The 17,860-nt window shown below is 35.0% G+C and overlaps 1 protein-coding gene across 21 annotated transcripts in view; it reads left to right on the top strand.

Annotated features, from left to right (window-relative positions):
* The window catches only part of ZNF644 (zinc finger protein 644), a 106,176-nt gene that overhangs the window by 70,527 nt on the left and 17,789 nt on the right, over window positions 1-17,860 (top strand). For 13 of the 21 annotated variants that reach the window (XM_040470921.1, XM_040470930.1, XM_040470929.1 and 10 more), the window contains 2 exons: window positions 12,248-15,285; window positions 15,471-16,076. The exons of the other annotated variants lie outside the window; for them this stretch is intronic. In XM_040470921.1, coding sequence (XP_040326855.1) covers window positions 12,248-15,285; window positions 15,471-16,076 — 3,644 coding nt within the window. The remainder of the gene's footprint in view (window positions 1-12,247; window positions 15,286-15,470; window positions 16,077-17,860) is intronic. 21 annotated transcript variants of the gene reach the window in all.

Here is a 17,860-nt window from a genome sequence, read left to right as displayed (position 1 = left end):
GAGTTTGGGATGTAATCTTAATCAAAGTGGTCCAGGTAGGCATTATTCAAAAGAAAATGGTTGATCAAAGGCTTGAGTTAGGGAATTTGTCATGAGTATCTGGGAGACAGAGTATTCTAGCTAGGTGGTTAATAATACTAAGACCTTAGCATGGGAGAGAATGTGTTCAGGAAATAGTAAGGAAGCCAACGTGACTAGAACTGAGTGAATTGGGGAGGGGAGTAAGAAATGAGGTCAAAATGTTGCTGAAAAGGATCTTCGTAGGGCATTACAGGCTATTATAATGACATTGGTTTTTTCTCTAAGAGGGAAAGACAGGGAGCCATTGAAGGATTTTGAGGAGCATTATCTGTCTTAAGTTTTAAAACGATCCCTCTGGTTGTGGTGTTGAGAATAGACAGTAGCTGGGCAAGGGTAGATGCCCTAAGACCAGATTAGGAGGCTGTTGAATGAGTATAGGGGAGAGATAATAGTGGAGCTGCATGTAGCAGTAGTGAGAAGTGATTGGATTCTGGATGTAATTTAAAGATGGTGGCAGTAGGATTTCTTGATGGTTTTGATATGAAGTATGCATAAATGAATAAGGAAGATTGACCCAAGGTTATTGAGCTGAACAAGTGATGGAGGTGGGGAAGGTTGCAGATTTGTATTTGGTAACCTTTCTTTTGTAAAGCGAGAGAAGGGTGATCTTGAAAGAGGAGACGGGCAAAGAAAACTGGAATATTCTCGGTGTGTTGACTTTTGGGGAGAAGTGTTTCAAGCCTCCCTCTGTGACGGTCAGTTTCTCTTAATACTTGTAGATGTTCACAGTTTATGTATTTTGTAGCCATTTTGTTGTGTGCAAAGGGGTTTGTGAACATTATATCTTCTTGGTGACTTGTATACTTTATTATATACAATATTCATATTTAGCAGGTGTAGTGCTTTTTTGCCTTAAATTCCATTTGATTTTTCTGATAGTGAAGACATCTATTTTCTTATTATTAACATTTGCTTAGTTTATCTTTTCATCATCTTATTTTTAACCTTAACATTTCCTTTATAAACAACGTATAGCATACTTTAAAACAAAACAAATACAAATACCTTTTTCTTAACTTACAGACTTTCTTTTTAAACAAAGTATTTAAGAATTTTTTTTTAATGTTTATTTTTGAGAGAGAGACAGAGTGCGAGCGGGGGAGGAGCAGAAAGAGAGAGACAGGCTCTGAAGCAGGTTCCAGGCTCCCAAACTGTCAGCACAGAGCCCAGCGCGGGTCTCGAACTCATGGACTGCAAGATCATGACCTGAGCCAAAGTCAGACACTTAACTGACTGAGCCACCCAGGTGCCCCATAAACTTTTTATATTTATTAAGAGGATTGATGTGTTTGGACTTCATTCTGCTTTCTTGTTACTTTCTCTTTGCTATCTTTTATTGTTACTTTTTAATTTAATCAGTCAAATTTTCTTTACAATTCCAGATTTGAAATTATATATCTTATTTCACCATTTTACTTGGTTACCCTTAACATTTTAATACATTTAAAAAATTTTTTTCTTTGAGGGGCACCTGGGTAGCTCAATTAAGCATCTGACTTCAGCTTAGGTCATGATCTCATGGTTTGTGAGTTCGAGCCCCATATTGGGCTCTCTGCTGTCAGCACAGAGCCCACTTCGGATCCTCTGTTCCCCTCTCTCTCTGCCCCTCCCCTGCTTGCACTCTCTCTCTCTCTCTCTCTCTCAAAAGTAAATAAACATTAAAAAAAAAAAAAAGGTTTTCTTTGAATCAGTATCTACCAGTTTGAACTCTTTTAGGCTTCTTTGTTCCCATATTATTAAATACCATATAACCCTCTTTTCTTAGGAATCCTTTTTGAACAATTATCAACAGTTAAGACATTTAGTTGCCATTTTCAGTGGTTTGGTTGCTCATTAATGCTTAATGAGATTAATGCTCTTTCTTTTTATATGTTCTTGTGTCTCTATGCCTGAGAATTACTCTATGAGTAATCTGTGCATGGTAAACTTTTGGAATCCTTGTTTGTCCAAAATGTCTTTTTTGTTGTTGTTATGCTTGAGTGGTAGCTATAGAATTCTGGGTTGAAAAGTATTTTCACATCTTTCACCATGATGCTGGCAAAAATGGTAAGACTGTAAGGAAATAGGCATTCTTACAGACTAGAAGTAGATATGCATATTGATAGAAATTTAGGGAAATGATCTAGAAATGTGTATTAAGCCAAAATACACATGCAGCTTTGAAAAATCTATACTATTGAGATAAAAACAGTACTATAAGGCTGTCTATTCAAGGTTATTTACTGTAACATGTATATTGTATGATCCCATTTCTATAAAGATAATCACAAAACAAATACATATATGTGTATGCTTGTATGAATAAGAAAAAGGTGTGGAAGGATATACCAGACTCTTACATTGGTAACTGAAGTGGGAGAGAGTGGGAAACGTAGAGGAGACAATATTTTCAGACAGATTTGATTTTAAAATACCATTTTTCCTCAAAAATCTGATGACATTGATGAGGAATTGTGTATTCTTGTTTTTTGTAGATAGTCTAGTTTTTGTTTTTGTCTTGTTTTCTGAAAATGAGCAGAGTTCTACCTCTTATTCCTAGAGATCTGAAATTTCCCCAGGACTTGTCAAGAAGCATGTCTTTTTCTTCATCCGCTGAGCACTGATTGAGCCCTGTTAATCTGAAGATTACTGCATTTCTTGAGCTCTGACATTTTTTTTCCTATTGTGTCCTCTTCTTCATTCCCCTGAGGTGCTTTTCTGTAGTTCCTACATGATATAATTTATGGATGTAGGTTTCATATTTATTTTCTCTTCTTGCTCTCTTTTTAAGAAGTCTTTCTTCTTTAAGAATACCTCTCATTTCATCAGCCATATTCACTCTGCTCTTCAACTCCTCTATTGAGAGTTGTTTTGTTGTTAATAGTTGTTTTTCTTAGTATTTTTTTTTATTTCAGAGTTCTTTGTCACCCTTTCACTTAGAGCATATTGTACTTCTATACTTCACACACAACAGTTTAGGGGCACCTGGCTGGCTCAGTTTGGTGGAGCGCACAACTCTTGATGTTGGGGTTGTGAGTTTAAGCCCCACGTTGGATGTAGAGATTACTTTAAAATCATAAAAAGAAGCCGCAATAGTTTATAGAAGTTGAAGATATTATGAATATTTACTTCTTTTTATTCTAGTGATTAACCTTATAATACATTTAAATTTATATATTTCAATCACTTGTATAAAATAATAAAAAACACACTTAACACACCAATTTTAGCCATTTTTAGGACATACCTCCCCTCCACATTCAGCCTTTGGAGAAACTTTTCTGAGTGGTGAGTAAGTGGTAAACTTATGGACTATATGCCTTTACTCTTGATAACATACTTTACTATGTTATCTGTCTTTGTATAAGATTCTACAGTCAAAATAATTTTAACCCCAAACTTTGACGTTATACCACCTTTGACTGAACATTTAAGTCTTGACACTAAAAAGTCTGTTGCTTTTCTGATTCATATTTTTTGGCATAAAACCTATTTTTAGTCTTTGGTGGTATTTTTTTTTCTTTTTTTTTTTGATGTTGTTTTTTTTTGGGGGGGGGGATTGTCATCTCCATTCTTTCCAGCAGTCCTCACCTCTATTACCGTTCTCATTTATGGTTCTATCCACCTTGGTCTGCCTTTCTGTTCTTGTTCATCTCTTTTCATTTCATTGAGAGGAATTTTTATGAGAGAGGAAAAATAAATGCATGTCCCTGATAGACCCTAAGGAATCAGAAACTCTTAAATCCTGAGTGGCCACTTCATGTCCTTTTTCCTTGGCGCACTGGGTCAAGCACTGTGATTCCCCTCTTTATTGCTCATTTAATATTGTTTTACTGAAACCCTGCTTTATCCCTGCAAGAGTGTTATTCTTAAAGCCCCAGCAACTCTTAAGACATACTGCTTCTTTCTGACTCTTTAGCTTCTGCCTGTTTATCCTGTTTATACCTTAGGAGTGGTAGTAAGGTACCAGGTACCAGAATAAATTTCTGCTTGTAAGGGTCTCCTGCTTCATTCAGTCGGAGCAGTATACAAACTCAGCATCATCATCATTCCATAAATGAAACAAGTTAATGGCAAGCATCATAAAGAATTAACATTTCATGAGTAATTACTAAATGCTAGGCCCTGTGCTATATGTTTTATGTTGTCTTATTTAATCCACACAATCCTCTTAGTAGGTTTCATACATATTTTATTGATGAAGCAACTGAAATTTAAGGAAAGTTGGAATAACTTTGCCCCCAGGTGGAAGGTGTGGAAGCATTTTTCAAACCAGGCGTGTGTGAGACCAAAAAGTGATTATCTTGGCATAGTGCACTATAAAATTTAGCTAAAACCCTCGCTTTTCTGAGGCTTTTCTTATCCATGGTATTTTATAGGACCTTCTACTTCCTCTGAACTATAGAATGTATAATCCATATTACTCACTTGGGACATAATGTATTGCTTTTTATTGATAGCAGTTTTTTATACATATGTGTCCTGTATTTTAGGTAGAAATACAATTAAAAAAAAAAAAAACTACCAGCAATACCATTTTATTAATCTTAAGAATAATTAAAATTTTCCCTGAAATGATCTCAGTTTTAAATAGCTTTAGTCTCCTTTTATAAAACAATAGTATAATATTCATAACAATTTGGTTTTACAGATACTGGGTAAATTGTAAAGCATGTGTTCTATAAGTCTCTTATGGTTCAAAATTGCTACTTTTAAATGACACTTGTTTGAATAGAGCTGTGTACATTTGATTATTAATAAGTATTTGCATTTTCTAAATATTACATAGTGTTTAACATTTTGGTGAAATTTTGTAATTAAATTCACAACAGATAAATATCTTTGGTTTTATAAATGAAACTGCAGAATTGAATATTTAATAAGGAAAACTTGTTAAATCAGAAAAAAGTAGTGGCTGGTTTGTGATTTTCCATCACAAAAATATGTTCCTTTTTGTTGCTGTTGTTGTTGTTGTTGTTTTTAAGACATTGGTGCAAGAGAGATGCATATTCCTGTGTAATTTGCTTCAAGGAGAGCAGATTTCTTGTATTTGAATTTTTACCTTCCTGAATGAAGATAATTGTAGAATAGTGATTACTTTGGAATATTTGTCTTAGGAGATAATTGTATTTGGGGGGCTGATTTTAGAGAAAGAAAAAAAAGTAAGTTGAGTAAATGATAGCAGTAAGAGAGTTCACATATAATGAAAATATTTTACAGAAAATAAAACTGGTTTTGTTTCAGTTTTCTAGTTCTCAATGAGTATCAAACTTATCCATCTAAATATATAGAAGTTTAAACTTACATACTACAGTTTAAATGTACATAATACAGGTAAATGGTTAAGTACTTGTTACAGATTATTGTAGAATTACAGAATTTTTCTTTCTACAATCTGAGCCGTTTTCAATAAAATTATAGCTCAGTGAAATAATTTGTTCTCTTGATGTCATAATGTTCAAGTTTATTTCTCATTAGACTATAGACAATTTCGTATTTTCAAAATATGACTAATAATATGACTACCAAATGAATTAATGGCACCTTTATAATAAGAGTTTTACTTTAACTATAAAATCTACTAAATTTTTTTTTAATGTACATAGTTTCAGGGCACCTGAGTGGCTTAGTCGGTTAAACGACAGACTTTGGCTCAGGTCATGATCTCATGGTTTGTGAGTCCTGGCCCTACGTCGGGCTTTGTGCTGACAGCTCGGAGCCTGGAGCCTGCTTCAGATTCTGTGTCTCCTTCTCTCTCTGCTTCTCCCCTGCTCACATTCTGTCTGTCTGTCTCTCTCTCAAAAATAAACATTTTTAAATATTAAAATAAATTTACATACAATTCAGTATGTAAAGTTTTGAATTTGAAAGAGCAAAATTGTGTGAGTATTAGAAGGAAACATTTATTATGTTTCACTCAGTCTTCTAAGGCCAGATTATCTCTTCAACTGTTGTAAGGAATTCCTTCAAAGCCCAGTTGTTTGCATTTGCTGTCCTGTCACTTACTTTGATGTGCGTATTCTACTGGACCTTGGTCCTGTGGAATCGTCATGTGTTTGGGGCAGAAGTTTTATCCACAGCACTTTGAACATTCTTATCTTTTAAGTGCTTGAACAAATTCCTAGCCTTTTCTGAAAACCATTAGGCAAGTAGACATTGATGCTGATTTTGTACTTAAAAACTTCCTTTGTCACATTTCTTTATATCTCTTGCTGATTTTTGTTAAATGTGTAAGCACAATAATTTCTTAATGGCAAAATTTCTTTGCTCTTCAGAATTATGTCAGCTCTCAAGCAGTTCATTCCATATGCATATATAATATTTATATTACCACTTTAGGTGTTTTTATTATCTATCTTCACTTCTAATACAATTGTGTTTTGTCTTCCTAGGACTTTTATTTTAACACTTGCACTTCTTTTGCATTTATTGGACACGATGGGTTAATGTTTATAAAATAACTAAAAACTAAGCACAAAGAGTAAATTCATCATAGACTGAAGAACACTAGAAAAGCCAAAGTAAAATAACGATTAATGGCAGTTAATTGGTTGAGAGCAGAGTTGACACACTACCTTTGGAGTGTAGAGCTGACACATCTATGTTCATGTTAATTATACAATTGTGGTCAAAAATTTGGTCTGTTTGAAAAAATATATAAAGAGGTTATCACTCATTTTAATTTTTTTTAAAAAAAACATGAATTGTTCTTGTTGGAGCTATGTGCATATGCACATCATATATCCTTTCAAAGCTGTGATGGTCACTCTTATCTTGTTCTCACTATATGAACGTGTAAACAATGCAGCAAGCAGTCATTCCGTAGCTGAGGAGGATTTAGCATTCTCGTTTGGTTGCAACTGTAATTTATTGCGTTGCCTCTTCTGTTACAAACTCTTCATTAGGAAATTAGCCTTTGATTAGTGAATATCCATTTGTTTTTCTACTACTGTTGGTTTTCATTATTTTATCAACGTTTATTTATTTTTGGGACAGAGAGAGACAGAGCATGAATGGGGGAGGGGCAGAGAGAGAGGGAGATACAGAATCGGAAACAGGCTCCAGGCTCTGAGCCATCAGCCCAGAGCCCGACGCGGGGCTCGAACTCACGGACCGCGAGATCGTGACCTGGCTGAAGTCGGACGCTTAACCGACTGCGCCACCCAGGCGCCCCTCGTTATTTTATAATTTTGCCATGTTGTTAAAGTTAGGCCTTTATAACTTCCCCACCACCTTTTGTCCTTCTTGTAGTTACCTGCCTCTTGAGGTAGGTTAGATTATGTTTACTATTTAGTATATCCAGCAGTAAGAATCACTTTGTGTTATTAGGTGTTTATGATCTTACTATTTGTAACATCTTCCTATTAAATAATGAGGATCATATATGGCATCAGGAATAAAACTACTGGACAAATTCAATATAATTTTATGGTAGGTGGTAAAATCACATATAGATCTTGGTTTGTAATGACAGTAATGACAGGGCCACATGCTGCTGGAAGAAAGCATTATGTGCCGAATGTATCTTATTCTTGTTTTATTTTTCTGCTCATTATTTATGTATTTTCTGTTTGTTTGAACTCATTGAAAATTTTTGAGGGGGATATTACCCATACAAAAAACCTTTGTATGTAGTTTTCATGATGCAGATAGCTCTGTGGCCTGTGTGTTAGTCATTTAGTGCCATATTTTCATTGTTCAAGAATCAGCTTATCAACATACTACAAGTTAACTAAAGGATTATTTCTTTTCTTTTTTAATTTTTTTAAATGTTTGTTTATTTTTGAGAGGGATCAAGAGTGCACGCAAGGGAAGAGCAGAGAGAGAGGGAGGCAGAATCCAAAATAGGCTCCAGGCTCTGGAGTTGTCAGCACAGAGCCTGACGAGGGGCTCAGACTCAGGAGCTGTGAGATCATGACCTGAGCCAAAGTCAGATGCTTAACCAACTGAGCCACCCAGGAGCCCCAACCAAAGGATTATTTGAAGTAGTTTTTGATTTAGAGAATCTTTTTTAAATTAAAGTCCCAGTAGTATAATTTTCACTCCCATTTTCAGCTCATTATTTCAAATAACATTAAATGTTAATAATATAATAACCAAGCATTTAACATATAGAGTAGATATCAGAGAGGATGTTAGAAAACATCTTACCCAATCTCCAGTGCCATAGTTCCTTCTACTGTGTTCTTGACAATAGTCCAACCTGCTGAGCCATTCAGTTCACTGTTGTGTGAGACAACCCTTTGCATTGTTGAGTGGTTCCTGTTTTTAGTTTTTTCCTAATCTTGAGTTGAAATCCGTATCTTTATAATTCAAACATACCATCTTTTGTATGGCATGCCTTCAAACATTAGAAGACTATTAATTGTATTGACTAATTATTAGACTAAGCATACCAAATTTTCTCTTTATTTCATTGCATGGTGTGCTGGATACCCTTATGAATTTCCTCTCAGTGACATCCAGAGTAGGATACTACTGGGGTGGTATGATTATACAGTATACTCTGTCTTCACTTGCATCGTATACTAGGTGAGGCTTGGGTGTATATATATATGTTTGAACATTGTGTACGGTATATATAGACTTAACTATCACAGTAATTGTAGATGTAGTATTTCAGTTAATTAAGATTTGTTTTTGCAATTAGAATGGCAGTTGTGAATGTTTTTTTCTTCTTGACCCAATCTCCTATATGACTAACTGAAGTTGTCATGTGTTCTCAAGGATAATTTAAATGAACATGGGGTTTGTGAAAATCTGACAGATCTTAACTATAACTCAGCTAGTGGGCAACATTATAATGTATTTATAGCTGTGTAATATAGCTATTAATGAGCTAATGTAGAATGAGGGCAAATCGTATTATATCTTTGTATGAAATTATACTACATGACAAAGGTTGATATTATGTAATAAGTACCCACAAAGTATTAACCTATTTGCAATAAATACAATTAATAATGTACATAAAAGAATGAAATTAAGCTAATTTTATCAAAAATTATTCATGAACAGAAAGTGGACAGCATAGATTTGATGACAGGAAGGTTGTATCTAATCTGAATTACTGAGTGACCTAGGAAGCTTGCTTAGAGGGATTACAGAATAATTATGTTAATATGCAATTATCACCTCATTTCTTCTGTAGTAACCTCAAGATGTAGTGTAGTGAGGGTGTTATAGCAAGTGCTGATAGTTTGCAAAAATACTGATGTTTGAAATTTCTAAGACAATAAGTCTAGCTTGAGGCATAAAAGTGATGATCTGTCATCTTGAAGACAGATCTGACCTTTGTACTGTTTTTTTTTTTTAATGCTCACAGTGTATAACTACAGGCAGTTATAGCTGTAGAACTCATTATGATTTTCTAGAAACTGAAATATGTTTTATGTAGATTTAAAGTTCCATTTGCAGCTTTTTATAAGTGTGTGAATTTTTTTCAAGAACATTTTAAAATTCATTTAAAAGAAAAATTCTGTGGTTATATGATGACATGGAGGAGGACATAGTAATAGTGTCTAAGCATTTTATTAAAATATCCTATTGGATAATAGCAAATTCACTGAAATTTGAGGAGTCCAAACAATATAACATTAGTTTGATTATTTTAATTTATTAGCTTCCCTTTTTTGAACTTTATGAATGATGTCTACCTTCAAATGTGTCCCCTACTTAGTTACATTAACATAAACTGGTGTTGATGGCTCTGTTACATATATTTGACTATATAAAGATAGTTGGAAGAACTTTGAAACAGTGTGAAATTAGGTTATTGGTCAAATGCTTTCTTGCCTAGATGCCACATAACCATCCGTGAATGTAGGGAAATAAATTTTGGTGTCAAAATTCTAGATCCATTATTCACTGTAACAGATTTTGATGATTCAGCGTTCTGCATTATATCTCAATGCAACAGCTATGATTTTAGAATATTGTTAAGAAAAAATGTACTTGGAACATGTTTTGGTTAAGATATATTCTGAAAATTAAACCAGGAAAATTTTTTTATTATTGCTAAAATACTAGCTTGCTGAAACAGTTTCTTATAGCGTATTTTTTAAACTGATGGAGTAGATTTTTTAATATCAATGTGCTAAAAAGAAATTTTCTGAAAAAAGAACAACCTCTGTTTTTGAGTAGAGAGATCATTAATTTGGGGACACATTAGGCATATTTCTTTAGGTGTGAAGGAAAACTTTGTTAAAGTCTTCATTTTATATTTTAACAATATCTAATCTGATCTTTTGTTTTTTTCCTTCCGCTAGATGTGTTTAAAGATAGAGGATATATCACATACATATATTCTTCCTGTGTTTTTGTGGCAAAACAGTTTGGTATCTTTAGAATGTGAACTTATGGAAGGCTCATATTAAGGCCATTCTGGTAATGAGAATGCAGTCTCCAAGCAGACATGATATTCTCATAGTTTGTCACCCTGCTGTTCAGGGGGTACCAATGAAGTTGCTTTAAATGGGAAGCGTCTGTTCCATCTCTGAACCTCTAACACCAGAACAGATGGGTGGAACATGGAACATAGAAGGTTGTACCTCTGAGGTGGTAACAGTGAAGCCACTCATTAACACTGAATTTACCACTTCGTTAGCAACATTGCTTCCTGTTGAGAAAAGCTAATATAGGCTTTCAAATTGACTGAGCATATATTTGTCTACCCCTGTGATTATAATAAGTAGGAACACTAAGTGTCTTTCAGGCTAGTTTTTTAAAAATTCTGTTGTCCATTTCAGATTTATGAGATCGTTCCTATTTGGACATTTTACCTTTTTATGTACTTTAATGAGAAATGTCAGGAATGGGTAATAGTATAGCATCAAGATTTGCTTTTCTTTTCATTGACATTTACACACTCTTCCCTAACACATGTTTATGTGCTGCCCATTTTTAACTTCTGTGTATGTGATGTAGAGACTCCTGCTGGGTGCTACATTAGCACCATTTTGGGGTGATAGCATTGAATATGATCTTATTGGAAGTCTATTTTTATTGCTGTGGATGTCTGCCAATCTCAGAACAGAATTCTGAGACCTATGAGGGGCAGAAAAATTGTTGGTATACATAATAATGCCAAAGAAAAGATATTTGCAGTATTATTTATAATATTTGTTGTATTAAAGAACACATCTTGTGGAAAGAATAAGCTCGTTATAAGCGCTTGTTCTCAGTTGTGAAATACGAAAGTAATTAGAAATAATTCTTTTATTCTTTAACTAGACTTAATGTTTTACAGCACATGTAGTTGGTACCATAAGAGATTAGAAATAATGAACTGTATTGAAAATGTTTTAATTTCTAAATATCAGATTAAGTTCATGCTGTCTTAAAATAGTATTATTACTTGTCATTCAAGTAATATACAAGTACAAATTTAAGTACTATGAAGGAGAAGAAGAGAGCAGAAACCTAGCATGTCTTGTTTGCGGGTTTCCGAATAATAGAGCAGTTCCTGGCACATGGTAAGGGCTCAATAAATATTTGGAGAATGAATAAACTGTACTTACTACCATGTGCAAAAGGAAAAGAAATAATGGAATTTTATGCCAGTACTTCAGATAGTTCATACCTAGGGTTGCCAAATTTCAGATTCTTTAAAGTGTACTTGAGGATTATTGGATATTTTGAAGGCCTTGCTATAATTGCTGAGTCAAGAAGTCAGAACCATGGTGGAATTTGCATTAGTTGAATGGGGTATCTAAGTTTCATGGGAAGAAAATTGTCTCCTCTTAGACACTTTTGCTTTGATTTTACAGCTATGTTTTTATTCACTCAACATGTTAGTCCTTTATTCACCAAATACTGCCTGAGCACCTTTGCCAAGCACTGTGCTAGCTTCTAAAGATATGAAGGTGACTAGGTATAGTCCCTGCCCTCAAAGAGTTTACATCCTCCCTACCAGGGAGACAGGTAGTTGCAGTATAATGTGCCCATTTCTAATATTGCTCTTCTCTAGATGTTTTGTATATATTCAATATTGGTTGTTGTTGCTTAGCACAAAGAAAAAAATCAACCTAACCTTTTTTAAAGTTTTTCTTCATTCTTGGAAAATTATTAGGACCTCCACATAAAAAGAATGGAATTATGCTAATAAAAATGTGTACTTTGAACTCTCCATACATTCTACTAGAATTTTTTTCATGCAAATCTAAATTTTTTTTCTTCCATTTTCTAGACTAAATGTGTTAAATGGGCTTGCCAACAATATGGATGATTTGAAGATAAACACCGATATTACTGGTGCTAAAGAAGAACTCCTAGATAACAACAGTTTTATCTCAGACAAAGAGAGTGGAGTTCATAAACCAAAAGATTGTCAGACATCATTTCAGAAAAATAATACACTCACTCTGCCTGAAGAACTGTCAAAGGACAAATCTGAAAAAGCCTTAAGTGGAGGCCAGTCTACTCTATTTATACATGCTGGTGCTCCTACTGTTTCTAGTGAAAACTTTATCTTGCCTAAAGGAGCTGCTGTTAATGGACCAGTTTCACACTCCTCCTTAGCTAAGACTTCCAGTATGAATAAAGGCAGTGTTTCATTAACCACTGGACAACCTGTGGATCAGCCAACAACAGAATCTTGTTCAGCTTTGAAGGTGGCACCTGATCTTCAGCTATCTACACCACAGAAAGCAAATCAACACCAAGTTTTATTTTTGTTATCAGATGTAGCACATGCTAAGAATCCAACCCATTCCATTAAAAAACTACCTACCTCTGCTTCCGTTGGTTGTGACATTCAGAATTCAGTAGGGAGTAGTATAAAGTCAGATAGCACTTTAATAAACCAAGTAGAGGTGGGTGAGGATAGTGATGATTTATTGGTAAAAGATGATTGTGTCGATACATTAACAGGAATCTCCTCAGGTACAGATGAATTTAGGTCAGAAAATGAGACAAACTGGGATCCCCAAAAAGAGTTCATTCAGTTTCTTATGACTAATGAAGACACAGCAGATAAAGCTCCAGTTCACTCCAAAGTAGGTCTAGAAAAAAAGAGAAAGCGGAAAATGGATGTAAGCAAGATAACTCGTTACACTGAAGATTGCTTTAGTGATTCAAATTGTGTACCCAATAAGTCAAAAATGCTAGAAGTAGACTTTCTAGAACAGAATGAAGAACTACAAGCAATAGACTCACAGAAATATGCATTATCAAAAGTGAAGCCTGAATCAACTGATGAAGACTTGGAATCTGTGGATGCTTTTCAGCATCTAATTTATAACCCAGATAAGTGTGGCGAAGACAGTTCACCCGTTCATACTAGCACTTTTCTTTCTAATACCTTAAAAAAGAAATGTGAAGAAAGTGATTCCGAGTCACCTGCTACTTTCAGCACCGAAGAGCCATCATTTTACCCCTGTACAAAGTGCAATGTGAATTTTAGGGAGAAGAAGCACCTCCACAGGCATATGATGTATCATTTAGATGGGAATAGCCACTTTCGTCATCTTAATGTCCCAAGGCCATATGCTTGTAGAGAATGTGGACGGACATTTCGAGATCGTAACTCACTTCTAAAGCATATGATTATTCACCAAGAAAGAAGACAGAAGTTGATGGAGGAAATTCGCGAATTGAAAGAACTTCAGGATGAAGGAAGAAGTGCACGATTACAGTGCCCTCAGTGTGTGTTTGGTACCAATTGCCCTAAAACATTTGTGCAGCATGCTAAAACCCATGAAAAAGATAAAAGGTACTACTGCTGTGAAGAGTGTAACTTCATGGCAGTGACAGAAAATGAATTAGAATGCCATCGAGGCATTGCCCATGGAGCGGTGGTAAAATGCCCTATTGTCAGTTCTGATATAGCCCAGAGAAAAACGCAAAAAAAGACTTTCATGAAAGACTCTGTTATAGGATCATCCAAAAAATCAGCTACCTACATATGTAAGATGTGTCCTTTTACGACTTCAGCCAGAAGTATTTTAAAAAAACACATGGAGTACTTGCATTCATCATCATGTATTGATTCATATGGTAGTCCACTTGGACTTGATAAAAGAAAAAGTGACATTCTTGAAGAACCTATAGATATTGATAGCACTAAACCTTTAATTAAACAACAGTCAACCACATTTCCAAAGAACTCTGCTTTAAAACAAGATGTAAAGCGAACATTTGGATCATCCTCACAATCAGGTAATTTTTCCAAATTCCATAAGCGGCCACACAGAGTACAAAAAGCTCGGAAAAGCATTGCCCAGTCAGGTGTAAATGTGTGCAATCAAAACAATTCTCACAAGACTGTTATGATTAAAAGCAGCACTGACCAAAAACCTAGGTATTTCCATCAAGCAGCAAAAGAAAAATCTAATGCCAAGGCGAATAGCAACTATTTATATAGACACAAATATGAAAACTACAGAATGATCAAAAAATCAGGTGAATCATATCCTCTACATTTCAAAAAAGAAGAAGCCAGTTCACTAAACTCTTTACATCTGTTCTCATCATCAAGTAATTCTCACAACAATAGTTTTATTTCAGACCCTCAAAACTCTGACACAAAAAGGCCAGAAAGCTTCAGAGAACACAGGCGTGTAGCTGTAAAGAGAGTAGTTAAGGAATCCAAGAAGGAAAGTTCTGTTGGAGGAGAAGACTTGGATAGCTATCCAGATTTCTTGCATAAAATGACTGTTGTTGTTTTGCAAAAACTTAATTCTGCTGAAAAGAAAGATAGCTATGAAACAGAAGATGAAAGTTCCTGGGATAATGTTGAGCTAGGTGACTACACTACACAGGCCATAGAAGATGAAACCTATAATGATATTAATCAAGAACATGTAAACTTATTCCCGCTTTTTAAAAGCAAGGTAGAAGGTCAAGAGCCTGGAGAAAATGCTACCCTTAGTTATGACCAGAATGATGGCTTTTATTTTGAATATTATGAAGACGCTGGAACTAATAACTTTTTGCATGAGATACATGATCCTCAGCATTTAGAAAATGCAGAAACTTCATTGTCAAAGCATAGTTCTGTTTTTCACTGGACTGATCTGTCTCTTGAGAAGAAATCATGTCCTTACTGCCCAGCAACATTTGAAACAGGTGTTGGGTTATCAAATCATGTTCGAGGACATCTTCACAGAGCTGGATTAAGTTATGAAGCCCGTCATGTTGTATCACCGGAACAAATAGCCACAAGCGACAAAATGCAGCATTTCAAAAGAACTGGCACAGGGACACCTGTTAAGCGAGTTAGAAAAGGTAAGTTTCCACGTGGATAATTTGGGTTACTATGTCTATTCAGATTGAAAGAATTTGAAGGTTTTGTTCAAATTTGGTCTTTATTAGAAAAAAGAAAAAATAATTTTATTTTTCAGAGTTAATTGGCTTTAAGATGATCACTTTACAAAAAATTCTGATGTTACTCTTAAAAAATTTTTTTTTAGCTATAGAGAAGTCTGAAACCACTTCTGAACACACTTGTCAGCTCTGTGGTGGTTGGTTTGATACTAAAATTGGATTATCGAATCATGTTAGAGGCCATCTGAAAAGACTTGGAAAGACCAAATGGGATGCTCATAAATCTCCAATCTGTGTTTTGAATGAAATGATGCAAAATGAAGAAAAATATGAAAAAATCTTAAAAGCATTGAACAGTCGTCGTATTATTCCCAGACCATTTGTAGCTCAAAAACTTGCATCAAGTGATGACTTTCTATCTCAAAATGTTATACCTCTTGAAGCATACCGTAATGGCCTAAAGACTGAAGCTTTATCAGTGTCTGCATCAGAAGAGGAAGGGCTGAGTTTCTTAAATGAATATGATGAAACAAAACCAGAACTGCCCAGTGGAAAAAAGAATCAGTCTCTTACACTGATAGAACTGCTTAAAAATAAAAGGATGGGAGAAGAAAGGAATTCTGCTATTTCTCCTCAAAAAATTCATAATCAAACTGCAAGAAAGAGATTTGTTCAGAAGTGTGTTCTTCCATTAAGTGAAGACAGTCCGTTGATGTATCAGCCACAAAGAATGGACTTGACTATGCACTCAGGTAAGAGGATGTTTATGACCATTGTGTATAATTTAAACAGTTTAATTATGCTTACTTTTATGGAATATTTGTAGGAAATACTTCTTAGAATGTTTTTACTTAAGCTGCTTTTTTTGCAGAGCAGAGATTGGTTATACTGTCATTTCTATATAAATCATCAGTTGATGCTCATCAGCACTGAATTGTCTGTGCCTCATTTCTTGGTCAGAATGTAAGGTGAGAACAAAAAACAAAATAAAAACCAAAAAGCTGATCTGTAAAAATAAAATCTGCTATGGCTGGGGAATGGTCCTATGGATGGGAGGTTGACGTTGTTCAGAAGCATAGCATTACTGGAATGGCAAACCTGTTCTCTATTTGCCAGTGCTCCAAGATGATAATGGTTTCAAGATTTAGCTATTGGTTTTCCTTCTGCTTAGGTCAAACAAACAAACAAAAATGGATTGGTGTCTGTTGTGTGTTGTGATTAACCCAAAGAAACTTCTCCTTCTCCAGTTCCTCGTTGTATTGTGGGATAGTTCGGTTTTGGAGAACTGTTGTGAGTATAAAATATTTGTTTGGGGTTTTGCAGCGGTGGTCTAATGGAACAGAACAGATGTTGAGGTTAGTGCTTGTGCACGAATAGTTTTTCCTTTTCAAAAGAACAGTTTGTATTGGCAAATGATGTAGCAGATAAAATAGCCTAACTATATTTGTTATTGCTAAGTCTGGTTTATACTTTTAGATTAGAAAAATTTTAAGTGTCTTTGTCGGTTTCTTTTGGAGGTTAAGAATGTCGATGATTGATTAACTTTGTGGTCTCGTAATTTTAGCCCTGAGTTGAACGTGTCTGAGGTAAAAGTAACTGGTCAGTGGGTTAATAATGAATACAATTACTATAATGTTGATTTGTTTACTTGGGACAGCCCAGATATTTGTTTGCAGTTTTGATTTAAGGAAAGATTACCTTGTGTTGTAAGTGGTCTGAAAAATGGTCCTGTATGAATTTCTGGTTAATACGGTTCTTTTGTACGAAGAGAGTCTTTCAAAATCAAATTTTGAACATTTTTCAGAAGAAGAAAATGTAAGAAAGGTGTGTCAGCTGTGTTGACTGAGGTGTAGTACACTTGAGAGATGGAAACCGTATTTGTGGCTCTCATAGCTCATGTTGAAGAAACCAACTGAAACGAGTTGGGGGAGTGAGAATTGTCTTAGAAGTTAGGAGTTTCTTATTGTTTTCAACATGTTTTCTTTCCTGTGATGATTAAGATGTTAGCTTGTTGATCATTTATTTAGCACAAAGATTTTAGCAAAAAACTTCAAATCATTAACTTTCATTATTGATTGCGCATTCAGAGTAATGAACATAAAATGCCCTGAATAAAATGTTGTGTCTAACAGCTGCTCAGTGGTGTGTTTTACCACCTTTTCTCCCAGCCTTCATCAGAAAGCCTAATTTAGTATTGAGCCTTTTACGGTTTTGTGGGTAAAACACTTTAATTACCACTTTGTCAACTAGACTTTTTAATTCTTTGTATTGGTAAGTTGCAAGCTTTGAAACTTCTCAACTGAACAGTGCTCTTCAAATCACAGGATTGTATTTTAGGTTTAGGAAATGATCTGCGTAACACAGAAATCTGCAAGAAAGTGATAATAGGTGTTAAATCCAGAGGAGCTTAGAGGTTCAAGGCACTCCTCTTCCACCTTTCCAAAGAGCATGGGTTGGCTCTAAATACTAACTACAAACTAATAACATTTAACTTAGGGGGGGGGGGGGGGGGGGGGGGGGGGGGGGGGGGGGGGGG

This window comes from Herpailurus yagouaroundi, unplaced genomic scaffold, assembly GCF_014898765.1.
Source record: "Herpailurus yagouaroundi ecotype Mexico unplaced genomic scaffold, PumYag 77, whole genome shotgun sequence".
Lineage (NCBI taxonomy): Eukaryota > Metazoa > Chordata > Mammalia > Carnivora > Felidae > Herpailurus > Herpailurus yagouaroundi.
Note: the sequence above shows the minus strand (reverse complement) of the source record. Positions and strands in the feature narration are given on the sequence as shown.